Source organism: Trachurus trachurus, assembly GCF_905171665.1.
Source record: "Trachurus trachurus genome assembly, chromosome: 15".
NCBI lineage: Eukaryota > Metazoa > Chordata > Actinopteri > Carangiformes > Carangidae > Trachurus > Trachurus trachurus.
The window spans coordinates 28,859,759-28,874,904 of record NC_139906.1 but is presented as its reverse complement, the minus strand read 5'-3'; the positions used below and the strand labels follow the sequence as shown (position 1 = coordinate 28,874,904).

Sequence of the window (15,146 nt, the reverse complement as noted above, 5' to 3'; positions counted from 1 at the left end):
CTATGAGTAATGGCCCGTGGAAACACACTTATTATATCCACATGAAATTCTGAGGGTTAAACACACACACTCACACAATTCTATTTAATAGTTTATTCCGTCTATCGTTAGACAGTTAACCTTTTGAATTTGGCAAATGTTAAATGTTTATCTTCAATAATGTTGTTGCAATTTAATTTCTCCCATTATTGTGATGCCACAATAAAGGTGGAATGAAATTCTGGTATCGTGACAGCCCTAATCAAGATGGTGTGAAGTGACAGAGAGCAGAGATTAGGCCAGACTTCTATACTGTAGATTGGAGGAGCCAGACTTTTTATTACCGACATGTCTGGTCCACACTGTTGACTGCTGTTAACCAGGAAGTTTAAAAAAAAAAAAAAAAATCTGATTTAGCACTGGAGAAAAACAAACAAACAGTGGTTTCTGGCATACAGTAAAATCTTCACCAGTCTGCTGGAAGAGCTGCAAGACCAGCCCTACAGAAGCACTGAGGGGAAACTGTGAAATCTAGAGGCCTCGAAGAGCTCATCACACTGTGTGGACCAGACATCAGGCCATGCAAGACTACTTCTCCAGACAGAAGAGGGGTGGAGTAGATAGATAGAAGGAAGAGCTACTGGAGTCCTGCAGACAGAGGTGTGGGCGTGGCCTCCTGGGCATGTTGAAGCAGCAGCTGCATGGCGGTCAGCAGGAGTGAGATCCATCTTTTTCTCCCTCTCTCTCTCTCTCTTTTTGCTGGGTTGTTGCAGAAGGTGAAGATGGAAGAAAGCTGCTGTGCATGGTCAGCCTGACGTCCGTCCCTCTTTCTCTGTTCTCTCTCCCTCAATGTTTCTCGGCCGTGGTAAGCGGAGGTGCAGGCTTGTGAGAGGCCGGTGATTGGCTGGTGTGAGAGTGCTTAGATTGAAGATGGAGAGGCGGGAGGCGGAGGAGTCTTGGTGTGATGGAGCTCTACGGTCCAAACTGTTTATGACTACTCTCTCAGTCCACAGTTGGAGACTGACCCATAGTGACTGAAGATCTGGACACAGTTTCACAGATGACTGTGAAGACTGGGATCAATCTCATCTACTGGTGTAAAGGCTGCAGTGGAGGGAAATGTGCCGCTACAGAGAGATCAGACTGAAAACAGTCCTACCTTCCACATGACTGGATCTCCTCAACTGTAAAAGAGTAGGACCCCCCCCCCCCCCCATACAGACCAGAGCCCACAGTCTGACTTCAGTTAGAGTATGAAAGAGAGTTAAAAGAGAAAGAGAGAGAGAAAGAGAGAGACTGTGTGTCTTACCTCGTCTGACCAGGTATGGTTTAGTGTAGTCCCAGCTCTCGTTGTCGTTCTTGATCACATTCAGACGCGTTGGCTGTTGACACACACATGAAAGATTAAATCACGATTCAGTGAAATGTTAAAAGAGATACACAAGAGCAAGACTTTCAAAGTCTACTTTAAAAATCTACTGGCCAAAAATTGTAAATATCCTTTTGGTATATTTTTCAATTAGACAACTCCATGGAACAGGAGAACAACAGGGTTTTTCTTAGGGTGTATTCACACCAGGCTCGTTTGGTCCGCTTGAAACAGACTTTTCCTCTGGTGCGGACTTTTTGGGGAGGTGTGAATACAAACCAGCGGACTCTGGTGCGGATCAAACAAGTGAACCGAGACCACCTCTGCAGCTGGGACTCGGTTCACTTGTTTGATCCGCACCAGAGTCCCAAACGAACCCTGGTGCGATTCGCGTCCGGTGTGAATGCAAACCGAACCTTTCCCGAACCAAATGCAAAATCCAAGCGCCTTTTTGGATTCAACAGGCTTCCGTTGTTGTCAGAAAATGTGGAAATGATCAACAATGAGCCGTGGGTCAACATGGAGCAGAGATAGACACGCTGCCTCACTGATATCTGGTCAGAGGAAAACATTTATCAGATGCTGGAGAGGACGCAGCCGTCGCCGTTAAGGATGCACATTCTTCATTTTTTTTAAACTGATAACAGAAAGTCGTTATCTGATTAATCACAGTTAACAGAAATAAATGTGACTAGGCTTATGTCGATCGGCAACGCGGCATCCTGAGAGAATTATTATGTTTTTTGTTTGTTTGTTTTTTGTTTTGTTTTTTGCTGTGCTGTCCTTTTTCTTCTTTTTTTTAGAGCACCATCCTTCAGACGCACATGCAGACGTCTGTGTGTTTGTTGTCTGACCATCCTTCACAGGGACGGCTGCATAACTGCCTCATAGCCTCCAAGTGATGAATATAAGCACAGGACAGGTGCAAGTGGAAAAAAAAGTTAGAAGTTGATCCGCTTGTGAAAAAATGCAATGTGAATACAAACCGCACCAAGTAAAATAAAATGTTGTCCACCAAAGCAAGTGAACTATCGGACTTTCCTGGTGTGAATACGCCCTTAGTTTATGTGATACATGGTCAACACATGTAGGCCTACATGATTTAAAGGTGACAAGTACTATTTTAAAGCATATTTATATATTTTTGTGCCTCGTCCAGAATTTTAGAACAATAGCGACCTCAGTAAAACCCTCAATGACTCCTTAACGTTAGGCTGGCCAATAATGAGAAAAGAGACTCACAGTGCAGTTTAGGTCGGCCCATTTGAACTTTGGGCCCTGGACTTATGTGGTGCGTTTGGGTCAGTGTGAACACAACAGTTGCACCAAAACAACCGTACCGTGCGGCTTCAGTGGAACTTGTTCATTTAAGGAACGTAGCCGGACTTCGATCCGCTCCAACCGCCTCATGTTCACCACCCGTTTTAATTTTACAACTGGGAGTCATGTAAACATGACGTACCACACTCTCTTCCCGGTCAGTAGTCATGGAAACATGACGCTCTGCCAGTGGTGCAGTGTTTAGATCAGAGTGAAAACAAATGTGCGGGAACACAAACTGTAAGAGCTGAAAAATGAAACAATGTAGCGTTTTTACATCTGATGCAGACGTGTGAAAACACAGTCAATCTTGAATCGTTCAACTGTGTATCAGTTCAGTGAGTCAGAGTATATGGACAAGGTGGATATTGTTTTCACTCGCCAGAGTGGTTGGTTAGCCGATTTCATTTACCAGCCAAAGAGTCAAAATGAATGGCCACTGGTGACTTTTTTTTAACCCTGGCTTCACATGGCCACACCTCATTTTAAGGTACTGTTCTATGCAGATGACACACTTTTATAAATGCAACAGAAATACAAATATGTCAGTGTAAAAAAAACTGTTGTGCAACCTTAAAGAGATAGTTCACCTAAAATTGAAATTTGGACGAACCAGGGTCCATCCTCTTCCCGGGAAGAGAAGCTTCCGCTACAAACAAGCTTGAAATATAGACTTATTAAATTTTTTTCGGGACAATTTCGCCTTTCGGGGCTTCAATACAAGACGGACATTACATACGAGCAGCATGGAGGTATTTGGATGTTTTTTGGTGTGTCTTTTTGTTACGAAGACAGTTGGTATCCATTTGCAACCGTTATATGGACATGCACTGCTACGTCGAGACCCCCTGTAACTCAGAGAAGCCACGGAGGACTCTGAAACTTCTCCCAGCCCTTAGTCGACATGAGGGTGAGTAGATAATGAGTGAAATTTCAATTTCGGGTGAACTATCCCTTTAATAGTACAGTTCATCTCATAGAATCAGGCTGGTGAGTGCATCTCTTACCCGTGCATACTCAATCTTCAGTGTACAGCAACCAGCGTAGATGTCCGCTCCGTTCAGTGCAGCTTTGGCCTTCTGGGCACACTGAACCGACTCAAACCTGGAGGATCGCTGTTAAGGAGGCGACACTACACACTCCAACGTACTGATACACACAGAATGTAAAGACACACACACACGCTCAGTGAGGAGGATACTCCACCATGGCCTGGATTCCATTGCGTTTAAAGATGACGATCCTTAGCACGCTGCCGATGGGATTACACACCGTGTACAGGACGTCCTGGAGCAGCAGGGGAAACAAAGACAGAGATTATGAACTCAGCACAGTCTGGAAGTTTTTCATTTTGCAGCGTGTTTACTTTGCATGATGCGTAAGCCTCAAGCCACTGTGCATCTCATGAATAACATAAAGAACTTCATTTTCAGGTCTGGTGAATTCTTTTCTCAAAAACAAACACCAAACAAACATACAAACTCATATTCTTGTCTTTTTGGTTACAAGTCAGAGTTGTGTTCTTACATGTTTCCATCAGTTCTCAAACCTGAACAATATGTGATTTGACTCATGGTAACGCTCTGTCTCATTGATTGTCTGTCAGTGACGTCATATCCTCCTGTTCCATCTCTATATTTGAATCAGATGAATGATTTTAGTCATCAGATTCCGGATGTGAAGTTCTCACAGAAACAAGCTGAGGAAGTGTTGTAGAGCTCAGCTCCAGCTGCTGGAGACGTCCTGTCCTGTGTCATTGGTGAATCATTGATGTTTAAAGTGAAACTGATTCTTTTGTTGTTTCTAGTGGTTTTACTCCCCTGATGTGTTAGTTCTGTAGAGGAGGACTCGTCCTCTGTGGACGATTCAGCTGCTGGTAAAAACCTGCTGAACATCTGGTTCACAAGTTCTCAGGGAAACGATCAGAACAAAGGTCAGCATCAGTCGATCGTCACTGTAACACTGACTTAAAATATGCTTCATTCAGTGTTTTAACAATGTTTGATTTCCTGAACCACTGACACTGAAGGAATCTGGGAGTCAACAGTAATGATGGTGAACTGATAAATTCATGAAGCTCAAGATTAAAAATCTACTTAAAGGGCTAGTGTACAGTATGTAGCTTGCAGTTATCTGGTTGTTAAGCCTGACATCACAAACAAGGTGGAACCAGTGAATCTCTATCAGGGGTATCAATAGAGGAATGGTTTGGCTTTTGAAGAGAAAGTCTCCTCTTCTCCTTCTCATCTGAAGGAAAGCGGTAGAAGGACAATGGCCAGGTCTTTTTGGACTCGGATCTGTTACAGTAAAACAGCGAAGGACACAGCACTGTGGCATGTTTGAAAGTTTGGACCTGGAAACAGTATAATTCAAATGTTGCTTTGTCTAGACTTAACAAGTGGATAGGAACCTGAACCCATAGGATACAAAAAAAACAAAAAACAATATAAGAAGTATTTTCTTGACGAAAATAAAAGGTGGACTGTAGTGTTGTGGCCAAAAGTTGTTTTTATATGACTTATGTCATGTTGATAATTGAAAAAGACTGTTAAACATAAAGACGATCATCATCCACTCAAATTTCAGCTCAGCAAGTTTATGTTTCATTCAGATTGTAATCAGTGTAGCCCTGTGATATACTAGGTTTACCTTTCTGAGAAAGATGAGAACTGGTCAGCTGGGTCTACTGCACTGGTCTGATGTCTGTGAAAGCATTATGCTGAATATTAACATCCACTGAGGCCACACTGGTGATTTCATTTCTACTCCAGATTTAGCAGCATTTCCTCTGCAGTGGTTCGGACCCAGAGCGAAGCAGCGATCCTGATGAGGACAAACCTCAGAGGAGTCTAGACAGACGCTTACTGCTTTTAAGGGAAGCTTAATAAATCCAGTTTACAGGGAGAGGCCGTCAGACAGATATTAGATATTAGCTGCTGCACACTGACAATAACATGTTTGTAGGTGGAATCAGAAACTGCTTGAAAGAATCATGATGCACATTTCATTCAGGTTACAAGATTTTTTTAATACTTTTTAGTGAGTTTATAGAATCTGATAAAGACCTGAAACCAGTTCCAGATCAATCCATTACAATAAATGTATTTGGTGGATGGTTAAAGACCCCATGGAATGAAAAACATTTTTTTCCTATTAATCCTATATCCACATACAGTATTATAGTTTATTCATTTCAATATAAACCAAATTCATAGAAAAAAAATTATGATTTGAAATAATGAAAGTAATGGCAAACAAACACTGCATATCTCCAAAATCAGGCAGGTTTCCAGGATGCCAAGTAGCCTACTCATTTTAATGTAACAACTGCCGATGAGAACCGGTGTCAAAAATGAAAAAAGGAGGGAAAAAAAAAAATTGATCACGGACTTTCATGATCGATTACCATGGCAACGAACAAAGCTTCGAAGCTTCGAATTTTTTGGGTCAGCCCTAGTATTTATACATCAAAATCGATGCATTTTCCCCTCCTGCAAAACAAAGTCAGATGTTTGGTGACTTATCCTGGACTCGTCCTAATTTTGCATTAAATTAAAGGGATAGTTCACCCAAAATTCAAATTTCACTCATTATCTACTCACCCTCATGTCGACTAAGAGCTGTGCAAATCACGCGAGATTTGCACTGACACAGGAAGAGCAGTGAACCGAGACACTGGGAGCTTCCGCTACAAACGGCATGGACCCCCCCCCCCCCCCCCCCGTAACTCAGAGAAGGCACTGAGGACTCTGAAAATTCTCACAGCTCTTAGTCGACATGAGGGTGAGTAGATAATGAGTGAAATTTGAATTTTGGGTGAACTATCCCTTTAAAATCAATTTCTTGAATGTTTAGGTTCCTCCTCAAACTATAATTTCTGTCAGTCACTGTGGGAACCTTGGCGTAAAGACCTGCAAGCTAGTTTGACAGTATGGACCGTTGCTCTATTTTCTGTTGTGTGAACTCCTGCACAACTCCCCTTTATTGTTCACTGTGGACAAACACCACGGTGAAGCATCAGCCCCATCACAGTCTCTCCCCCGCTACCATCACTCTTCCCTTCAGCTGATGGTTCAAACATATACAGCCTTATCCACACCATTATCCTCCATTTCATTCCCACTGGCAGGTGGAGGTGAGTGGTGGAGAGAAGTCCTTCACAACAGAGTGGCAGGCTGTTTTCATGGTTTTCCATGTGATGTCAGTTACTGACAGACAGTGCCACGGGTGGTGATTGAAGTACCTTCCACGCCATTGGCTACTGTAGATGTTGGTCAATATCCACAATAAATCCATCCCTACCAGCGTGTTCTAAAGGACAACTATGCAAGTCCGGTCTCTTCTCCTCTGTTTTGCTAACCCTCCTCCTGGTCATGTGTATTTGTTTTCAACTAAGCCAGTGAGAAGGCAATCCATGGAGCGGTGGATAACATTATATATCATAAATGTGTTACGATGTGTATTTTTATGTAGTCTTATCTGTCATAAACAAGAGATTACGGGTTAAGGGGTGTGTTTGCGTTGCGGTGCCGCAGAGACCAGAGCTGGGACACCGGGTTGGAGGCTCTGATCTTACATGGTTGGTTTTCAGCCAAGAGACGCTAGGTGGAAGACAGAGAGACAACATTCTCCCTGGAACTAGTTACAAGTCATTTACTTAACTTATCACAATTACTCAGAAGCTGTTTAATTAAGGTAAAGATTTAGCATAGTTAAGGTAAAAAAAATCTTGCATAGTTCCTCTTTAAGTGAATGGCATTCTGAGAGCAGCCTCTTTAAGGTGTTAGAGGTGTGAACAGATTCTTGGAGACAAAGATGGAATCCAGTGCTGAGAAGAACACGGTTGAAAGACTGAGTCTGAGTAGATGGTGCAGACCCAGAAGTTGCTCTGAAGGCAGCACCAGTAGCCAGTGTTGGCCAATGAGTGGCAGAGGAACATGTGACCTTTTGGTCTGACTGGAGGACAGATGTGCTGCTGCACTCTATCTGCAGGGGTTTCACTGGAGAGATAACTATGGTCTGGACCAAGAGCTGAGTGGTATGAGTCAAGTTTGTATAGATCAAAGAGTCACAGATGTAGATGTCATCATCACCATGACTTGGTGGTAAGATGTAGCAGCAAAACACCACATTAGAGAATTCTGTACTTTTATTGGCACTGACCAAATTCCCACTGAAGTACTGAGTATTGATTCACGTGAAGTCAAACGGTAGCTCATTTCGGTACAGTAAAATTTTAACTAACAGATATCACCATGAAACTTCCCAAGTTTATTACTCACATTAAGACAAATATTTTTTGTATTACAAGTTTTGTCAAATTTTATGTTTAAATATGTAAATGAGGCAATATCTGATGAAATATGCGTTAATTTCCAGAACTGAAATCTGAACAATGGATAAAGCAAAATCCAAAATTCTTGTTTTATTTTGTTGACATATTATAGTCAAAAGTTTTCACTGAGGGGATTTTGGATATCTCTTTTTATCACTAAAATACTGTCACCAGCCATAAAGCCCATAGACAGTTGTTTTTGCTGCAAAAACAACTGGCCAAGAAGGGGTTAAAAATGTTGAAACCCATGTCAAAAGTGATTTTCATGTTTAGTCAAGACCCAGCCCGATATGCATCACAAAGTTTTGGGTGTAACTCATATCTAAATTTTGTCCAGGGGTCATGGAAGTGGTACAAACCAGGAACCCAGGAACCGAGTATTGGTACCACATAGGTTCAAATGTGAGGAAATATTGTGTGTGTGTGTGTGTGTGTGTGTGTGTGTGTGTGTGTGTGTGTGTGTGTGTGTGTGTGTGTGTGTGTGTGTGTGTGTGGTTACCGTGGTGATAGGGTACAGGGGGTTCTGTATGGACAGCAGCAGGACCTTGTTGCCACTGTTGGGGTTGTCGGCGTTGGTCGGCCTGGTGATTCTCTTGGAGGTGGAGTAATTGAAGTACGCCTGTTGGCCTGATGAACACACGGATGAAACACACAGTATGACACACACACACACACACACACACACACACACAGCTAATCACTCTCATCAGGAAGTCTTCTTGACAATGAAAAGGCCTTGAGAATCAAACCTGCGATGTAAACAGGCTCCTTGGCTCCACAGGAAACACAGCGGTCAGCACTCTCCACTGTGGAGAACTCCACCAGGGCCTGACGCTTGAATGGCATCATCATCACATAACTGTCAACACACACACACACAAACACAAAACACAAAACATTAAAAAACATGCCAGACATTCAAGTCTAAACCATCTAATGGTTTTTCACTTAATGGCTTTTCTCTTCTCCTCCATGTTCATGTGTGTGTGTGTGTGTGTGTGTGTGTGTGTGTGTGTGTGTGTGTGTGTGTGTGAGACAGCATGCTTTCCCCCTGCGCTCCGTCCAGGTGATTGAGAGGTTAATGAATACTGCATCATGCAGGGAGTGTTAATAATGGAGCAGGAGTCATTTAGAGTGGAAACTGCAGCATCACAAAATGTTTCCTTCAATTATTCAGCACCTGTAACTATCTTTACACTAAAGCTACTGGAGCTCACTGTAGTTCATCACATGCAGATGAATTCAAGCTTCATGTTTCACTTTTTTAAAGTGTTGCCCCATGGATGTTTTCACATGTTCAGATGTTCATGTTGTTGGCCTGTTGGCAGCTGGCCCATTGGCCCAATGTGACAAAAAACTAATAGTATTGTTCAGGCCTGGGGGGTGAAGGGCTGATGAGTCAGGTGTTCACAGGAAACTTTTCTTCTTTCGTCCAAGTTGTAATTTGTGTTTTTTCTTATCATTTAGTCTTTAAAGGGATAGTAGCATTTTTTTTTAAAGCGTGGTTGTATGATCTACAAATAGCCCCTAAGTACTTTAATTGCAGTAGAAGACTCTCTGCACTTCTCCCGTTAGCAACGCCAGCCCATAGCCCTGCCCAGAGATTTACAACATACATTGTATGTCAAACGGCCTATTTTCGTGGCCTAAAAGAGGTTTTACCTGAAAAAAAAAACACAGTTCCATTGTTCGCTATAATATATTTTTTTCCAGCCCCTAAAAGTGCAGGAAAAATTTTATTTTATTTGGAGCTAACCAACTGCTGATCGGCGGGCGCTAACCCTGGGTGGAGGGATACGTGAGTTGGTTAGGTCCAAATAAAAACTGCGTTTTTCCTGCACTTTGAAAAATTATATTATAGCAAACAATGGAACTGTGTTTTTTTTCACGTAAAACCTCTTTTAGGCCGCGAAAATAGGCCGTTTCTTTGGGTCCATTCACAACAATGTATGTTGTAAATCTCTGGGCAGGGCTATGGGCTGGCGTTGCTAACGGGAGGAGTGCAGAGAGTCTTCTACTGCAATTAAAGTACTTAGGGGCTATTTGTAGATCATACAACCTCACTTAAAAAAAATGCTACTATCCCTTTAATGTTGGACCCTAACTGATTTTATTAATGGTGGTTGTCTGAGGTCACATGATCACATGGGCCGCTGCAACTTTGACGGTAATATTTGACATCTACAATAAAGAGCAATAATGGAAATATAGATTTGAATTTCCTTGACATCTTTCAGTCAAGTCAAGTTGGAGCTGACATCAGGATAACTGACACCAAACAGAAGTAAAACAGACGTATGTAAAGACAAGGACAGCAGGAAAATATAGTGTATAAGAGACGTGTGGATAACAAGAAATAAAGCTGACTTGACGTGTTAATAAACTATTTATATGATGTGTCTTTTGTTCTCAGTGAACTACAAAAAACACTCAGCCCACTCCTGACTGTGTTTGTGAGGGAAAAGTTGACACACTATCTTCTTCCTCACACAGCATCCTTGAGCACAGACTAGTGTTGTCCCCATAGCAACATTATGGTATCAGTACTGCTACCAATATGTATTTTGATACTTTTCGATACTTTTCCAAACCGAGGGGGAACACAAAGAAAGACGTTAGTAGCCGTGTCATCTTCACTGTTTTCTCTTCCCTGTCAAATTACAGTATTTTTCTAAATGCAGTATAGTACATTTTTAATTGCTTTAGTACCGCAGTACCTTTACCTAGTATACCAAACAGGCTTTGCACAGACTCTGACGTAGAGAGACATCAAGACAAATCAGTGTGATCCTAGTGTTTTCTCTTTGTTTCCTCCTCCTCCTCCCTCCTTCCCTCTCTGGGTGTGTCTGTCTTCTTCCCCGGTCTCTCTGGGTCTGGAGTCAGTCAGTTCAACAACCTGCTTACTCTGTGTTTCTGTGAGTCCTAAAGAACTTTGCTGTGACACAAATCACTGATGAAGTTCATGTTAAAGGGACAACGAGGAGTTTTGGAAAAGCAAAGTGTTTTCACACTACATTTATGAGCCTCCGCGCGCACCGTGAAATTCTTTGATTCATTCATCAAGAATTAAAGTCAGAGGTTGGAAGACGATCACATACCGACGTAGTTCCGACCATAAACGGCGATTCAGCGGCGTTATTCTCATGACTCGCCACAAAACCGAAAGTAAGGAAACGCTGGTCGGCTCCACCAGCATTTCCACCACCACTAATAATAACAAAATAACGATAGAGACAAAACAATATATTTAACAAAAATGGGCCCATTAACAAGTGTGGGTAACGTAGATTCATCCACATTAATATGAGACTTTTTTCGTTCTGCCGCTGCAGAAACTCCTCGTTGTCCCTTTAATTCTCAACAGTCAATATAATCTGTTATATGGTGACTTGTCATTGAATGCAATGTCCGTGAGAGAAGTCAAGTCCTGAGCAGCAGGTCCCTAGTTTAAATCCCAGGCAGTCTCCTATCTGTGTTTCCATCTATTCACTCATTTAATGTGATGTAATCATGTAATCTAAAGGCAAAAATACCCAAAATAATTTTATTATTACTCATTTGTCAGCACAAAGTTAAAGGGAAACTATACAAGTCTGGTAGCTTTTTCGCTGTTTTGCTAACCCTCCTCTCGGCCATGTGCATTTGTTTTTAAAGCCGACGAGAAAGCAATCCATTGAGCGGTGGATAACATTATACATCATAAACACATTACAATGTGTATATTTGTGTAGTCTCATCTGTCATAAACAAGAGACTACAGGTTACGAGGCGTTTGTGTTGCAGTGCAGCAGAGACGAGAGCTGGGACACCGGGTCGGAGGCTCGGAGGCTCTGATCTTAGAAAGTTGGTTTTCCATTCTCCATTCTTCCTGTGACAAGTTACAAGTCCTTTATTTAAAGGGACAACTAGGAGTTTTGGAAAAGCGAAGTGTTTTCACACTACATTTATGAGCCTCCGCGCACCGTGAAATTCTTTGTCCGGCGCAAGACAGACTCATGTTTTCATTTATCAAGAATTAAAGTCAGAGGTTGGAAGACGATCACATACCGTCGTAGTTCCGACCATAAACGGCGATTCGGCGGCGTTATTCTCATGACTCGCCACGAAACCGAAAGTAAAGAAACGGCTTGACCAGCATTTCCGCCACCACTAATAATAACAAAATAACGATAGAGACAAAACGATATATTTATCGAAAATGGGCCCATTAACAAGTGGTAACGTAGATTCATCCACATTAACGTGAGACTTTTTTATAACCAAATAGAAACTCCTTGTTGTCCCTTTAACCCCAAAGCTGTTAAATTAAGGTAAAAATCTTGCATAGTTCCTCTCTAAGTAAATCACGTGTATCTCCATAACAGAAGCAAAATTATCTCACACACAAAACTGTTAATCAGTTTTCACTTTCATAAGGAAGTGAAATGTTCAGAGTGTTGTCGTAGATTGATGTGAAAAGTTCACTGAGTCTTTGAATGTGATCTTATCAGTGTCTCTATAATTGCAGCTGTATATAAGTAGATGATAGTGTGGGAGCCTGCAGACTGAACCAGGGAGGTGTGTGTCTGCTCTCGCACGACTTTAGCTGATCACAGGCCAGTATAATGTCTGAAAATGTTCTTCCCATTGCGTAGAGATGTGCAAACGGCACTACGGCGGTCGTCGGCTCACCATATGGATCCGAACTTCTCCAGGGCGTCGATCAGGTCTGCCTCCACCACGGCCTCGCACAGGCCCCTGACGTGGACCACGGGACTGGGAGAGATACGGTGGGAGTCCTCGCCATTATCCTGCAACACACAGTTCACAGAGTTTTAACACATCAGGGTTCACACAGGTCTCTGGTCTGAGACGTAGGGCTGCATCTGTACACAACTTTAACCACAAATAAATACGACATCATACAGGAAGGAACTGCAGGGTCAAGTAAATGTCTTATTATGGGAGTCTCTGCTGCTATCACTTAGTTACTGTTACAACTGTTTCCCACTGTAACTGTGAGAACAGCAGATAAAGTGAATGTCATGGCGATAAACTCAGCAGAGTTGTGATCTGCAGTCTGACAGTGTAACACACAGAGTCAGCAGCTGATACAACTCCAACACACTCATCTCTGACTGAAGCTGGACTCTGTGGACTGTCCTCTCTACACCTGCGGCGCCTGGTGTCTGTCCTGTCCTCTTGTTTGGACACCTGCACCGTCACCACAACCACACTCACCTGATTGATGTGAGTGGGTAGAACACGTGTGGAGTAACTCAGTGTTTCTCACCCTTGATGCAACATAACGGCACACACACACACAACACACTCCTTGATGCAACATCATTCGCACAGCTAGACAGATGACATCACATGGCGATGTTCTGTTGCTTAAAGGTATAACATGTAGGAATTCCCCCCATCTAGCATTGCGGTTGCATATCGGAACGTATTCTTGATGTTGCATTCACGTGAAAACGGGCAGACGTCAGACAGACAACAGACGCTGCATGTAACAGGATAAACAAGCGTCTATGTAAACAAGTGGTCCGCCAGCACGAGGCAAAACAATACAGGTGTGACAATATGTTGTCATGGTGATGTCGTATTGTTGTCATATTTGTTTGACCCACGTTTTACCGTCTCTCTCTCGTGGAGTAAAATGACATCCGGTTGGTTTGCCGACGGCCGTCTGCCTGACAGCACCTGAATGCAACACCAGTGCCTCCGTCCTTCCTCACACTACACAGTGGTGACAGTTTTAACAGGCCGAGCCCACAGCTCCGCTGAGTTTCTATGGTTACCTACGGTCACGCTGCCACTCAACGTAAAAAATTACGATGCAACATGGCCGCCTCGGTTCGGTGCGTCGCCCACTTATGTATTTGTAACGACTTGTAACAACTCATTCTAAGGTACCAGAAAGCTTTCATTTGTATGTGGGTGTGATTCAACTTCAGTGAAATACATATTTATGAAAGCAATATTTGATTTTTGATAATAAAAAGCCAAATAAGTGACATACTGGGGCTTTAAAACTCATACAACTAGACACACATGGTACAGAGTTGTTTTTAGACACTTTAATGTGGAAATGTTACAAGTTGTAACTTCAAATTTAACTAATCTAACAGACCAACTTAAAAAAAAAAAAAACCTTAACCAGGGTCACATGGTCTTCTGTGGAGCTAACCCACATCTGACCCCTCCCATTCCATATTTGTCCCTAACAACCTGAACCTATTATATTTCACACTTCTATTGATGAGGGTGATTAAGAAAAAAAAACATCAACAAGTTCACAGCGTGTTGTGATTGTTGTCACATTAACACGTCTTTCATCTTCATCACTGCTTCATCAGTAACAACATGTGTGGATATCAACTCCCAGTATCACACACACACACACACACACACAATTTCAGTACAGTACAGAACTGCAGTGGACACAGATTCACCACAATGGACAGATGAAGTGGGAAAAGGCAGGCTGCTCTGATGGATGCAGAGCGGTGCTGAGGCAGCAGGTGAAGGGCTCAGAATTCAACAGCAACGGCATGACTCTGTGGGTCAATAACACTCCCTTCATACCAATCAGTCAGTCTGAATGTCAGACTCTGAGTACTGTTGAAGTCTCAAACTGGTATCATGAAGATGACTGTGTTTTCAGTAAACTCATGTGGAGTGTTAAAAAGTAGATCTTAAAGGAGACATATTCTGTCCTTTTCCACAAATTTAAATAGTCCCCAGGTGTCTTAAAGACATGTCTGTGACATGCTTCGGTCAAAATCCCCCAAGGATCAAACATCTCAGCTCTTTTCATCCTCTCAAAACAGCCCTGTTCAGAACGGCTGCTTTCAGTGTCTGTCCCTTTAAATCTGCCTGTGAATATTCTCATTTGTCCAGGTCATAGTTATCTCAACATGAATTGATGAAGCCTCTTGGATGAGATGTGAAAAATAACCAAGTCCAGTTGTGTTCGATTTAAATTTCCTTGACATGCCCCTTGCAATGCAAATGAACCACTGCTTGCCCCGCCCCTTCTACCGGTCCCAGGTAGGGGTGGGATTATGCAACTTCGAAACCTAGTTACATCACTTGAAGACAACTGAGGGAACAGCTCGTAAAACCACATGGATTTCAACCTATAGGGATCCTGAA

At 42.6% G+C, this 15,146-nt stretch overlaps 1 protein-coding gene across 1 annotated transcript in view; it reads right to left on the bottom strand.

Annotated features, from left to right (window-relative positions):
• Window positions 1-15,146, bottom strand: part of LOC310998082 (heterogeneous nuclear ribonucleoprotein L-like) — a 156,703-nt gene that overhangs the window by 20,077 nt on the left and 121,480 nt on the right. The window contains exons 3-8 of the mRNA XM_083987981.1: window positions 12,675-12,793; window positions 8,753-8,862; window positions 8,503-8,630; window positions 3,870-3,955; window positions 3,676-3,772; window positions 1,289-1,361 (exon numbers count right to left, since the gene is read on the bottom strand). Of these exons, the coding sequence (XP_083844107.1) occupies window positions 1,289-1,361; window positions 3,676-3,772; window positions 3,870-3,955; window positions 8,503-8,630; window positions 8,753-8,862; window positions 12,675-12,793 (613 nt within the window). The remainder of the gene's footprint in view (window positions 1-1,288; window positions 1,362-3,675; window positions 3,773-3,869; window positions 3,956-8,502; window positions 8,631-8,752; window positions 8,863-12,674; window positions 12,794-15,146) is intronic.